The following is a 14,054-nucleotide window of genomic DNA, read 5'->3' on the forward strand; positions in this document are numbered from 1 at the left end:
ATTTCTTGCATACCCAATTGAAGTCAGAGAGCGCTGTCTGTGCTACAATTTTCTACGTTCGTATGTACTACTCAAAACATTCAATTTACCGTATGAAACTTAACTTAGCTGCAGGATATATGGATTGATGCTATGGTGGCTTACAATTTCAGCGGGAACACTATTTGTTTCCTAGGTTATGCGAGACAAGACAATTTACAAGAAACACATTGCAGGAGCTTGTCGTATAAGTCCTATAATCAGGTTTTGTCCAAGCACTCACCACTTATGGCTGATGCAATCCATACTAAGAATTTTTACAAGTATTAAGCAGATTTCTCAATCATCGAAGGTAACTACATATTCTGCCATTCTCTATAAAAGTGGACTTGCTTTCTAATTTCTATTATTGAATCTTCTAATCTATAGCCAACTGTAACAACACTTTCTTCCTTTCATGGCTTAGAGCATCTCCAATTATATAGAACTCTTAGTTAAAAATCATTAATACATACTATAAAGAAAAAATATAGAGATTATGTAAAAAAAATCTCTCTCCAATGGTACATTCTCCTTATTTATAAATACGGTCAATCTCGTGATGTTGGCTATATTTGTTGAACCACTACAGACATGTAAGAAATCTGTAAAAAAAATCTTATTTATTATTATATTTAAGTAATATGTTCTATTTATAACAAAATAAAATTTTAATAGATTAAAATATAGCTAACCAATATAGCTAATACCATCGAACTATAATGTCTTACGGATTCAACAAATTTTACATATTGTCCTACAGATCCAATTTAGTCAACCAATTATAGTCAACTCCACTGATCCGAGAGGTTTCATTATAAGTGATCTCCTAAATAACTAATTAATTCATTTTTGAAATCAACTTTATCACAAATGCATTATATACTTGGTTTTTCAAATTTTAAAGGAATATGCTAATTCATTCTATACAGAATTGTGAACAACCATTGTCCCTTGCGGGAATGTAATTACAAACATAATAGTAGTCATGTCCTTAAAAAAAACCAAGCAAGCTTCCAAAGCAAATTCGAATGTCTGTATATCAGATGGCTCGTGAACACAATGATTCCGGATATAAAGCTTCAGAATAATGTCGGGAAAAAAATCACCATTACACTTGTTTAAGTTGCCACTTTCTCTTCACTGTCTTTGAAGCAACGATTTTCTCCTTTCCCATAGCAGACACGACAGAAACAAATACGTCTTTTCCTGAAGCCAACCCAGACTTGACCTGATTTAAATCTCATGTTAAAATTAAAACTATGTATAGTTTAACAGTTACACACCCATAATAAAGGAAGATGCTAGAATTTTAGATGAAATGATTAACATGCCATAACTAACATTTGAAAGCAGATCTGCTGGAAGCTTTAGATCTTGCCTTATATTACCTTTGTCATCAAGCAAGGTCACCTAAAACGTTTAATTAATTAGTACAAGACTATATACCGAAGCAAAAAATAAAGAGACAGAGGATAAAATCAATAATGGAATAAGGGTCCAGAATATACATGTGAATCTTTCTCATATATATCAACGAGCTCATAGTCAGTAAGGGTGACAATAGGGACCTGTAACAAAATCCACGTATATTGTTAAGGACAAAAGAGCACATACAGTATACAGCTTCTAGATACAAATGAACTTTTACATATAAATGATAAACATACATCACAAGTGTCGGATAGGGAAAAAGTAGCTTCAAACACTTTCTCGGTGAATATGCCAATTGCAACGTACTGACGTTTAGTGCGATCAAACCGACGTTTGGCGGGATCAATTGGAGTTACGATCTCAACAATCTACATTGATCAAACAGATACCTAATTAATAATGTCATAACCAAAAATCATCCCCAAACCTTACCGGAAAAAGATAATGAACAGCAATTGATTAACAAAAGCACCCGACATAATCATAACAAATCTAAAACATAATATAAAATTAATATATCAGACTTTCATCCAATCCTATATGAATAATTATTAACAGAAAACCCTAAAATATATAACAGTGAATCAAGAATGAATTATATGGACAAACATGTCTAAAGATAGATATTAATAAAGATGGAATGATATGGACAAACATGTATATGTAAACATTCATCAAAAACTATATAAAAAGAGGGCATAGATCGTATTAGACCTTGCAGGGACAGTTTTCGAAGCAGACAAAACTCCTCAAATCCTTAACTTTTTGCTCGACGGTCCTCGTCTCAGGCATGAAACCAATATTACGGGGGCAGTTTTTGACGGAGTCATAACCCCAAAAATCCCTAGCATGTACCATGTTTAGACCAATCGAGTAAACCAATATTGTATGGGCAGAATATTATGATTCGATGACAGAGAAACGGATAAAGCGATGATTGACGTCGAAGGGTGCGGGGCTGCGTGCTATATATGAAGGGGATCAGGCTTTTACAATGTGCTATATGTAAACACGAGGGGGTTTTAAAGAGGAATATTTATCTTTAACAATAACATCTTTTTCTACTTTTATATATCAATAAATATTTTATTTTAAGTCAAATTTATCATCTTAATATTATTTTAGACTTATCTATTATATTTTTATACTTTTGAATTTATATAATAAGTAATAATTGTCTCTCAAAAAAATGAATAAGTAATAATTTCATGAAATTAAACATAGGTAAATATGTTTTTTTATTATAAAGGAAAAAAATAATAATGTGACACACTATCAGATACATGATACATGACCTTTATCTGCCATCAAATTGACCGTTATAAGTCTCGGTCAGTATTTTCGAATAATGACCGAGATCGAAATAGTTGAATAATAGCAAATTATTATTTATTTTGGATTACTGTCACATGTGCATAACACGTGTCGGGACCAATTTGAAGAATATTATAATAAAGGATAAGAATAAAAGTAGTAAAAATGAATATTTTGGGAGAAATTAACAAAAAATTATATATAACAAAAAAAAAGAAAATATATTTTTAATAATAAAACATGAAAATAATTTGTATAAGTTATTTGCATGGGTGTAAAACTTGTATAATTATAATAATTTACAAATTATTTTTCTAATGTACACACATCATTATTTTTCTTGTTGAATTAGTATTTTACAAATTCTCTCCGAATTTCAATTACCACGTTATTAGATGTCGATATCATCATCAAGACACGCTTGACTTCAAGTGAAGAATTATTAAGGATTCGATGATTTTGGTGATTATGAGCGTGGCAATTATAACGATCGATGTGATCATTATTTGATATGGTAATAAGATTTTTTCTGCAAGCTTCAACAAATAATCAGTAAAATTTAATTCATTTTCTAATCTGATATACGTGTACTAGATTTTCATCTAGTAAAGAAAACGCATTCTTCCATTTTTAAATTTTCAAGGTATGTATTCTTAAATTCATAAATTTTTATTTATTATTTATATGTGTTTTCACTTATAAATATATATTACTCACTATATTTTCATGCACCAAGTCGGGTGTCTTATTGGAAACAGACTCATCACTCTTTGAGTCAAGAGTATATCATGTTTTAAGTGAGAAATGCCGGGTATATTTGATTTGATTTACTAATTATTTTTTCATGCTGTAATTTTTTATTTACGTATGTATATATATATATATATATCAGAATTCAACTTAAATTAAGATTTTTCTAAATTAATTTGTTGACTGTGATTGGTGTCACGTTGAGAAAGGTACGTGTAAATTATAGCCATAAAATATCAAATATGAATAGGAATATAGAAACTAAATTAAAGTAGATAAAATTGTTGTAAAATTGAGATCTAAACACCTATTAGAAGCGTTTGTTTAAAAGGCCACCTCTGCCCCAGCAGAGCCCATGTTTGTGTTTCTGAAATTAATTTTGTTCTCTAAAGACATGGGTGACAACAAGTACAATTCGTATGAGGCCGATGAGGAAGATTCCAAGACCGTACATAAGGTTAGAGATGATCATGTACACAACTGTTCTTTGTTTTTTTAAGATATTTGTTTAGTATGTTTTTATATACATGTAATTTGCTCATATATTTTCATCTTTGTTCATGTGTTCCCTTACTGCTGTTGTGGTTATCTCTCGTTTTTCATAAATTATTATATAAGTTTTCTGTTTCAACTGTTACACATATCATCTCTGTTGGATGAATATCAATGGTTTTACTATTTTTAGGGTTTTATTTTGTATTGAATGATACTGTAATCATATTTTGTTACTGTTTTAGGCTGTCACATGAAAAACTAGATCAAGTACAAGTTTGTGTTATAGTTATCTTTATTTTCATGAAATCAATAAATTTGTGTATCATCTTGCATTGTTTTCATTGCCTTTAAGGTTGACAAATCTTATGTTTTTTAGGAATTGGATGGAATCCCTATCTTGGAGGTATATTCGATAACATACTTGGGCAGTTCTCCAATAGAGCCCGAAGATCAGATTGGTTCAGTCTCTCTAACAACTAAAGACATTCTTTATGACTTATATCATGAAACTAAGGTGGACCCAAGTAAGCCATCAATTAAATACGGGGATCAGCTTCCTATGTGGAACGTAGGACCAATCTGCTCCTTTACTGACCTTCTTCTGAAGTTTGATCTCGGTATGAACAAGGGCTCGACAGAGTTATCTGTCCCTTCTCTACAAGATAAAGATCAGTTGGTGAAATCGGGTGTGAAATCGATAGATGGCTACATGAAAAATATCTCTGTTCTATTTGGTTGTTTCTTCAATGCCACATTAGCCAAACTAAAGGTGAGGTTGCTACATATCCCTTCTGATGCTACAACAAATGTTTACGGTGTTATAATGGCTACAAACAGCAAATTTGACCATCCCTCCTGTACGAGCTATCTCTTTTCCCAGAAATCTGATAGCACAATACAAGTGGAATACAATGGCCTGATTCCATTGTCCAAATCTCGTGTATGTGTGCCATTGAACTCTCGGCTTTATGTGGACATCTCCCTCTTTTGTAATGGTTTACATTATGAAGGCACTGCTGAATTTTCTCCCAGAATTAATTTTGAAGAAGTAGTTGATGGTAAGATTTTAGTACAAATAACTTGGAATTGTAGTGAAGACTCATATTCCACGGATGAAGACTCGGATTACACGGATGAAGACTAGATTTTATGGATTAAGACCAAAATTTCGTGCATGGTGAGTATGATTCTGCGTAAAATGAATTTTATAGTAAGGATGATGTAGGAAATTTAGAGACTGTCACTTGAAGCAGGGATGCAAAAACGTTATGATTAATTCGTTTATCTTTTTTTAACTGAATTTTTCAGTTCACTCATTCTCCAAATATATATTTAAAACTTATTTTTAGAAAGGAAATTTATTTCTCTTTTGATGTTGACTTGGTGAATGTTGATAAGACTACTCTCTCTCTCTCCCCCCCCCCCCCACTCTCTCCCTCTCACAAACAGACACACACACATTTAATTTGTTATTTTTCTCTTATATTAATGGCTTTTTGTGCAATTTTGAGTTGCAAGTCTCGGTTATGATTGGGATTCTTATGGTTGCTGTGTATGTTAATATAGTCTATGAGAGGATCGAGAGGTGCAACCTTAATTAGTTGTCGCAATGGTGATTAGATCTATACCAGTGTAGTGTAGGCTAACCACAATAACTAGGCAATAGCAATTGTTGTCGCTTGTTTGTTCCTGCTAGTATTTGGTTAAAGCTGGCTATGTATATACACTGGATTTAGAGTTTACACAACTAGGGAATGTCCTGAGTTCTTAGAAAGGTTCTCATTGTGTTAAATGCTATTGTTTCTCACTTTTTCTTGCTCAAGTAAATTGGAAATGTAGAACTGTTGTAAAAAAGCAGAATGGTGGATTTGAAGATACATAATGATAGATTAAGGTGAAGTGGTGAAGCATACAAATAGGATGAAGTATATAAACTAACAAAAGTAAGATGTTTTACATACCAACTTTGAGGAGGTTCCTGGCAAAAAAAAAGTTACAAGTGAGATCGTCTAATCTCTAACTTGGTGCTCAAACAAAGGATCCATAATATTTAGTTATGTATTCGCCTTGATGTATTATTGGGAGGGTTAGAAAACATTAATCTCAGGAAATTTTTATGAGAAATTGAACACCAATCTTTAGCACTTCATAAGGATTCCCTGTCACTCTCAAGAATTCCATGGATTCCCTTTCACACTCGAGAATTCCATGATCACAATCTGCACAATCTCCAGAAACATAGCAATAAGATTCAAGGAGTGTACTCCAAGGAGATGCATAGGTTTCCCTTTCATTGTTGTGATGCTTCCATCCATTATCATTAACTGAGAGAGGAATTCCAAGGAGACCCTATACTGCAACTCGTAACATGACCGCAATGAATCCATTTCAAAATTATTTATTGTGTGCCACAATTTCATGCTGAACTTCTCCACAATTGTGCTTTTATTGGCAGAACCACATGGAGGGGCTGCTGGTGTCACTTGCATTATTACTAGCTAGTCCGTGCATTAATCTTTATTTGGGATTGTTAGGAATGCCATTAAGAGCATCCTTAATCTAATTTGGAAATTGTTAAATTGCAGCAAGCACTAAATGTTGCATATGTATTGTATTTATGAAAGTATTGTTTACTTGTTTGATCCCTCTTGAGGCAAAAATTAGACATAGAAGTTATGACAAAATCCAACTCTCTAAAAGTATTATAAAAAGTTAGTTTCCTCCTTAATCGGTTCAAACCTCTTTTATCAATTTAAATTTGTTATTATTATATAACACATATATATATTATATATGAAGTACTTCTTCCGTTCCATTCAAATCATCTATATATTTTTCAATACTCAAATATACATTTTAACATAAAATAATAAGTATTATTGATCTGGTTTAAAAAATATTATATTATTTAACCACGTTAAAAAATAATATATATTATTCATCTAGGCTAAAAATGATATATTTTACACTTGATTCAAACTAAAATAAAATCAAAATCAAAATATAATACAATCAACTAAACAAAATCATATATCCTATTTATCCAGGTTAAAGCAAAATTATCATATTGATCCGGATTTAAAAATTTTAAAATCAGACTAAAAATAATTAGTTGAATTTTGTCGGGTTAATGAGGCTCAAGATGAAACAAAGTTAATTATAAAACTAAGCGTACTTAATAATTCGTATACTATTGATTTAAAAAAAAAACTTAACTTTTAACTAAAATATAATTATTTTTTGGAAAAATACAATTAAATATTAATAAAACTCTATCGTCCGATCGTAACATTATCTTTTTCAAATACCTTTGATTAAAAAAAATCTTGAACACATACGTGTAATAAAATATTATCTTGAAATCATATCATTTAAAACTTTTAAATGAACAAATTTAAGGATTCAATTCAAATTTATTTATTTTAAAAAATATATAATATTAAAAAAAAATTATGTGCGGCACGTCTTTTAAACTAGTATCTTATAATAGACGAAATATTAAAAGTTTAGTTTGGTACGATCATTCGTTAAATTACTTAATTACCCTTACATAATTATTTTCAAATGTATTTTATTACCTTTATATTTCAAACTCTTCTAATTTTATTCTTATTCTAACTCATATTATTCTAATCACAATATTAATTGAAGTCAATTAGGATGAAAAAAGACTGGATAATTGATAAGTAGACATTTATCATTAATTCATCCCTATATTTTAAGTAATTTTGAATGAATTTGATATTTTATTTGATGTATTTTTTTTTATCGTAGGTAACCCGCAGCCACTACCTTTCACGTGCGCACTGGGTAAACCCTACGGGTTCACGTAATAGCCTGCAAACCACGTGAACCAAGATAAACCGTATTTAAGCGACAGACTCTGGCTCATGAAGCATAATCATAAATTCTCCTCATGTGGGATTCGAACCTGTGACCAAGAGGATAGTTTCCTCTCTTTAACCAACTGAGCTAAACCTTCCGGGCTTATTTGATGTGTTTTAATGTATTACTGTAGAAACGAAGGATATAATGGATTGGAGTTTAAATTAAATTTTTAGAAGTTGATTCATTGAAAATTCAGATTTTTAGAAAGGATTTGCGGTCTTTACTATTTGGTTATACCTGGAGTTCTACAAGTCCGTTTTAGGCCTAGAAGCAGTCGTTGGAAAGTTTGGAAAGAAACCCGCTTTTATTTTGGGCCTGATATTTGTATCTGCTCTGAAGAATTTATAATCATCAGTCCATGAAGTCAGTCCACAAATTTCTAATTAAAATATTATTCTATTTAGAATTGTTTCTTGTATTCCAATATTGGATCTAAAACAGTTGTATTATATGATGCCTACAAGTTAGACACCCGTGAGAGTAGGGCTGTCACGGATAATTCGGATAAGAATATGCATATATCTGAATCTGAATATGAATCTGAAAATTTGTATCCGTATCCGTATTCGAATTCGGAAATATTAAAAAAATAATAATTGAATCTGGATCCGACAGATACTATCCGGATATGGATAATAATTAAATTTTTAATTTTTATATTAAAAATTAAAAAAAAATTGAAAAATTTATAATAAAAATTTAAATTTTATTTTTAAAAATTAAAGCGATTTAATCCTATTTTAATTTTATTAAAATATTTAATTTTTATTATCTTTTCAATATATTGGTTATCTTTAATTTGTTAAACTCAAATATTTTTTTATATATGTCTATACTATTTTTATAATTTAATAAAATTTGAATAAACATAATATTTAATATAAATATATATATATATATATATATATTATAAATTTTAATTTGATGTTTACATCCATAAACAAAAACCAATGCGTCAATTATTTAATAAACTAAAAGCCTTCGGAATACAAAAGGCTGAAACATTGATTGTACACTCAGGCACAAGTCAAACTAACCACGTACATATACAAGTTTACACCGGTATAACTGCCTCTAATCCAGGTTCCTCTTATAAACCATCCTCCCAGGAGGCTGGTCAGCCCAAGCTCCCCATGTAGCCAACTCGGCTCCTCCTGGTCGGCTGGAGCTGAGCCTCCTGTTGACCGGGAGGTGAACGTCATGATTTTTTTTTTGCAGGAGCTTCTACACGACCTTAAACTCTTCATGTGGCCTATTAAGCTTTTTCTGCTCTTGGTTGGCCATTGAGCCACCTCCATTGTGGTCCTGGAGCCTTTTGTAGCTTATCTGTTCTTGTATTCGTGAGTGTTCTGTACTCATTTTAGTGAAAGTTCTGCTCTTGTTTAGGTGAACGTTCTGTTCTTATTCTACTGAACGTTCTGTTCTCATGAAACTTATTTCCGTAGACGTTATAGTGTTCATGAAACTTGTTCTCATGGACGTTTTAGCCTTCGTGAAACTTGTTCTCATTGGGCGCGTAATTTTTCAAGAATTTTGAAGAAAAAAAAATTGGGCGTCATAACTCTACTTTTTTAACCGTATTGGGCTAGTTCATGACCAGCTCAACCTTGACGACTTCTGCTAGTGAGTTTTGATCGCTTGGGTCGTCTTTAATCTGTCACGAGCCTAGACCAACCTGGTCTGTATCGGGTCTTGGACAAGAATTCCAAGTGTAATTAATGTGACATTTAATATGTTTTTAAGATGTACTCCCTCTGTATTTTTATTTGTCGCTTTAACTTTTGCACACATTTCAATGTGATTTGACCGGCTAGTTAATATTATCATTTGTAATTTTTTTGTAAATAAAAGTAAACAACTTATATTTCAATTCACAAAAAAATAATTTAAAATCGTATTTCTACCTAGACGGTCAAAATACATTAAAATACGTGTAAAATTCAAAGCGATAAATAAAAAAAATAGATAAAGTATTTTTTATTCATATCAAATATATATTTTAAATTATCTATTTTTTAACAAATCAAAGTATCAAACTATAATATTAAAATAAATAATAAAAATAACCCGTATATCACACAAATTATAAATTAGTTTCTTTTATAAAATATGAAAGCTAATATATCTTATAACAAATTTTCAAACTATATTGACACTAAAAACATAAAAAGATGGCATAAAAAACCGGTGAGCCTAGATTGGATTGAATTGTGGATTTTGAATAGGGGTGTGCATGGTGCGGTTTGGTGCGATTTTTAGTATTAACCGTAACTAAACCAATACATGCGGTTCGGTTCGGTTAATTGCTATTAACCACCACCAAACCGCTTAAAACGGTTTTTCGATTTCGGTTAACCATTCATCGGTTTCGGTTTTTATTCGGATTTTTTATACATTTATTATTTGTACGATTTTTTGTTGGTAATGTGTTGGATAAAAAAATAAGATCAAGTTAAATGATAATATTATGTTAATCACCAATGATGTGTCATTTTAGATTTCGTTAAATAAAAATTATATATTTCATAAAGTTATTTTGTGAATGTATAATTCATATTATCTTAAATAATAGATACGAAATATAATAAAAATATATGATCACAACAATGAAAAAAAATATATTTTAAAACATATGATAAAATTGATTATATATATTTAAAAAATTATGATTTAAAAGTATTTACATATTAATCTTAATTAATTTATGATATTATATTATACAATTTATCACACTAATGTTAAGTAAATATTTAATTAACAAAATATTAGAACTGGTTTATGATAATATATACATGTATATATACATAATATTATATATATATATAATATAGCGGTGCGGTTAATTTCGGTTCGGTTTTGATTAAAAACCGGAACCGGAACCGCACCGCTAATTCGGTTTTTGTCAGTTCGATTTTCTTCGGGTTTTTTTAGCAGTTTGGTTTTTTCGGTTTGATTTATCAATTTTTTCCAATTATTTTTTCGATTTCGGTTTTTTCTGCTCACCCCTAATTTTGAATATCTTCAAATATCTCAAATTAGGGAAGGGAAAAAACATAAACACGTAGACAATGACAATATATAAACATATGAATATATAACGCAGCCTCCAGTCTCAATTGTATCTCACATCTCCCTGTATCTGTTCCTCCGATCCATCATCAATAATTTTCGGGCGATATAATCTGCCTAAACATGGTACAGAATTTTCGGGGGATTGTTTCAGTCAAAACAATCCCCCGCCGTAGCTTCATGTCTGATGAAAATACTGTGGAGCTTAATATTACTAATGTGAGTAGAGTAATTCTGTTTCTGTTTACATATTGATTGATATTGAAATCGCTATTTTAATTATACTTTGTTGTTGGTATTGTTGTTTAGTGTGTTGGTGTTGGGGAGTGGGAAGCTATGTCACTTCGCCATCATCATCATCAAAGCGAAAGCCTTTTTGATTGCGAACAAGACGAAGAAGAACTGAAGCTGGTAATAAAATATAAAGAAAATAAGCTAACTTTGTGGGATGCCCAAATTATCCGTGTCAATCTTGAAAGAAAGGTATGTAAGTTCATGACCAAATTATCAATAACATATCAATAACATTCATGCTTGCTGTTGTACTAGTCGATCCGTTGCAGTTTTCAATTTTGATTGCATTTGGATTCATGATTGTTCTTTATCTTTGGATTTTGTTTGCATTAAACCTTCTCTTTTCACTTTTTATTTATATAAAAAGGTAGTCTTTTCCTTTTTATCTCACGTTGTATGTAATATTATTTAGTGAAAGAATATTAATATTGTTTGATATGATTTCTAATATGTTTGTTCTTGTATTAATTACAGAGAAAAATTCTCGATTCTTATGTTCAAAAATTGGTGGAGTCCCCCAACTTATCAGATGATGCTACAGAAAAGATTAAAGAAATGATTATTGGAGGTAAAAGACTACTAGTTTTCTTTCCTACTATTTAGTTTTTTTTTTTTACAGTTACTTGTTCCTACTATTTACTTTGATAATTTGTGTGAATGATAGTTATATGTTGATTAATGTCTGACAAACAGACTCAAAATTAGTTGCTGCTCTAACACCTTTGGTTTTTGAGCGCCTTGTTGAAATCCTGGTTGACGATAAAGTCAATGAATTAACCAAGGTATGTATGATGTCTTGATGAATGCATTGTGTATAAGAGTCTTTTTAATTTTTAAGGTCCGTCTCTGTAACTGTTTTGGACATTTATTTCAGGGATCGGCTGCTTGCATTTTGGGATTTGCAAAATTTGATGAATGCGATGTTGGATTAAAAGAAAAGGCAATTAAAGTTCTTGTGAAGCTCATGTCTGATGACCATGACATAATATCCATTCCTGTAATCTTCACTCAGCTAGTCAGTTTTATAATTTTGGTTGAAGTGAATGAATGCCTAATCCTATGTATATATGTACTATGTTTAGGTTTTGAGAACATTGACACGCTTTGCCTATCTTTCTGCTGATTATGCACGTTTTATCATTGAAAATGGCGCTTTAGAAGGTGCGGTTGCAGTTGTTAATAAACCTATTTTTCCTTCTCCCAAGTGGATCCAAAACTTGGCGAAGTTTCTGGTGGTAGTTGTTCGTCGAGTGCAAGTTCCAAATGACAAGGTTATAAACTTGTCCACTTCTCTAACTCCCTCTTCTCATAGAGCAAGCTACAACTACTTACATATTTTTAACAATACAATTGTTGGCAGGTAGGGGCAATTGTAACTAATTTGAACAAGATACTTAACATTGAAGGGTTGGCTAATCTTCGCTGTATAGTGAGAGCATGCTACATACTTTCGTATATTTCAGTTGACCAGTGGGTAAATGAAGGAAATATCCTAAACAATATAATTCACCTTATCTGGTAAGTGGATTCTGTCTCTATTTTTTGTGGTTGTATCTTTCCTGAAACCTGATAATTAACTGTGATATTTTGCTGTGATGTTTCAGTAACAAAAGTGATATGGTCGCCTCTTCTGCACTTAGAGTAGCTGCATATATTGTGAAATCGGAAAATTCTCGCAAGGTATGCTCAGATGTTATGCATTATATCTAAACCTGTGAACTTTTTAAAAAGAAACGATTATCGAATGCTTTGGAGTTTTAATTTGAAGTTTAATACATAAGGATGTTTCTACCAGCAAACCCAGAAACTATATATATATAGGGCTGTCTATATGAACAAATACATTTGAGTCTTGCGTTGTAATGTCCACATAATATGCAGAGCTGGTTTGTGATATTCTAATAGTTTCACAAACTGTTGGCTATGTATTTTGAACTTAAGTTACTAGATAATAAACCTCTATATTCAGCCAACTTTTAGAAGATGTGTAAAATTATTTTTTTACAAATACACTGTTTCTAAAGATTTGAACTTACTAATGACAACTAACTTTGTTGAACTGTCAATTAAGTAGTCATTGTTTAGAGTTTAATTAGAGTTAAAAATGGTCTCTTATTATCATATTTAACATGTGCATTACTAATTTATAGCCTGAAAAGTGATATAGAGGTGTTCCTTACAATACAAGCATGTTCACGAGTGCTCTTTCTTTGTGTCTAATGAACTATTCATTCTCGCAGACCTTGACCAAAAACTACAATTTTTTGCAACACCTTGGATGGAGCGAGATATGGAGCAAGCCTAAGAGCTTTCAGAAGGATGCTTGTTACATAATTTCAAATATAGCTACTGAAGGCGGAACATTCATTAAAGTTGGTTTTAATATTAAGAAATTTATACGTTATTGTTTGATTTCACTTTGCCTTTATTCATGATTGACTTCTTTTATGTCTAATTATAGATGTGAATCTTAACTGTATTTCATTAGCTCTGCTCCTGACTACCATTATAACTCGAATTAACAGGATTTGGACATGTACGGCCTGATGGATGCTCTCTTTAAACTCCTTGAAGCGGCTGACTATGATGTAAGGAAGGAGGCAGCATGCACAATTCATAATGTCATTAGTTGTCATAGGTATGAATTGACAAGGAAGCTGATAGATGTTACAGTAACTTAGATTCGGATAGAATTGACTTGCAGTCATTCCGCAAGTGCTCGGTTTCATCTTGACATCACTTGAATCTATGTTTTTAATCAACCAATACACTATTTACATTTTCTTTTGTCA

The 14,054-nt window shown here is 31.2% G+C and overlaps 3 protein-coding genes across 4 annotated transcripts; 2 read left to right on the plus strand and 1 right to left on the minus strand.

Moving 5' to 3' along the window:
• Positions 1 to 892: 892 nt before the first annotated feature.
• LOC141668740 (eukaryotic translation initiation factor 5A-1-like) lies at positions 893 to 2,439 on the minus strand. 2 transcript variants are annotated; one of them, XM_074475737.1, is made up of 5 exons: positions 2,167 to 2,439; positions 1,689 to 1,820; positions 1,530 to 1,589; positions 1,410 to 1,431; positions 893 to 1,249 (listed from the first exon to the last, which is right to left on the minus strand). In XM_074475737.1, the coding sequence occupies exons 1-5, from the start codon at positions 2,308 to 2,310 to the stop codon at positions 1,140 to 1,142; spliced, it is 468 nt and encodes a 155-aa protein (XP_074331838.1). In that variant the 5' UTR covers positions 2,311 to 2,439; the 3' UTR covers positions 893 to 1,139. The 2 variants fall into 2 exon arrangements, with proteins under 2 accessions (XP_074331838.1, XP_074331837.1); XM_074475736.1 differs by having other exon boundaries at positions 1,363 to 1,431.
• A 1,408-nt stretch (positions 2,440 to 3,847) lies between these two features.
• LOC141663813 (uncharacterized) lies at positions 3,848 to 5,362 on the plus strand. Its single transcript, XM_074469638.1, has 2 exons — positions 3,848 to 3,973; positions 4,388 to 5,362. The coding sequence occupies exons 1-2, from the start codon at positions 3,872 to 3,874 to the stop codon at positions 5,153 to 5,155; spliced, it is 870 nt and encodes a 289-aa protein (XP_074325739.1). The 5' UTR covers positions 3,848 to 3,871; the 3' UTR covers positions 5,156 to 5,362.
• A 5,666-nt stretch (positions 5,363 to 11,028) lies between these two features.
• On the plus strand, positions 11,029 to 14,054 carry LOC141667362 (uncharacterized). Its single transcript, XM_074473816.1, has 10 exons — positions 11,029 to 11,187; positions 11,278 to 11,451; positions 11,737 to 11,830; positions 11,956 to 12,044; positions 12,137 to 12,259; positions 12,345 to 12,533; positions 12,623 to 12,780; positions 12,867 to 12,942; positions 13,503 to 13,634; positions 13,788 to 14,054. Exons 1-10 carry the CDS (start codon positions 11,092 to 11,094, stop codon positions 13,941 to 13,943), a joined length of 1,287 nt encoding a protein of 428 aa, XP_074329917.1. The 5' UTR covers positions 11,029 to 11,091; the 3' UTR covers positions 13,944 to 14,054.

This window comes from Apium graveolens, chromosome 6 (assembly GCF_009905375.1).
Source record: "Apium graveolens cultivar Ventura chromosome 6, ASM990537v1, whole genome shotgun sequence".
Taxonomy (NCBI): domain Eukaryota; kingdom Viridiplantae; phylum Streptophyta; class Magnoliopsida; order Apiales; family Apiaceae; genus Apium; species Apium graveolens.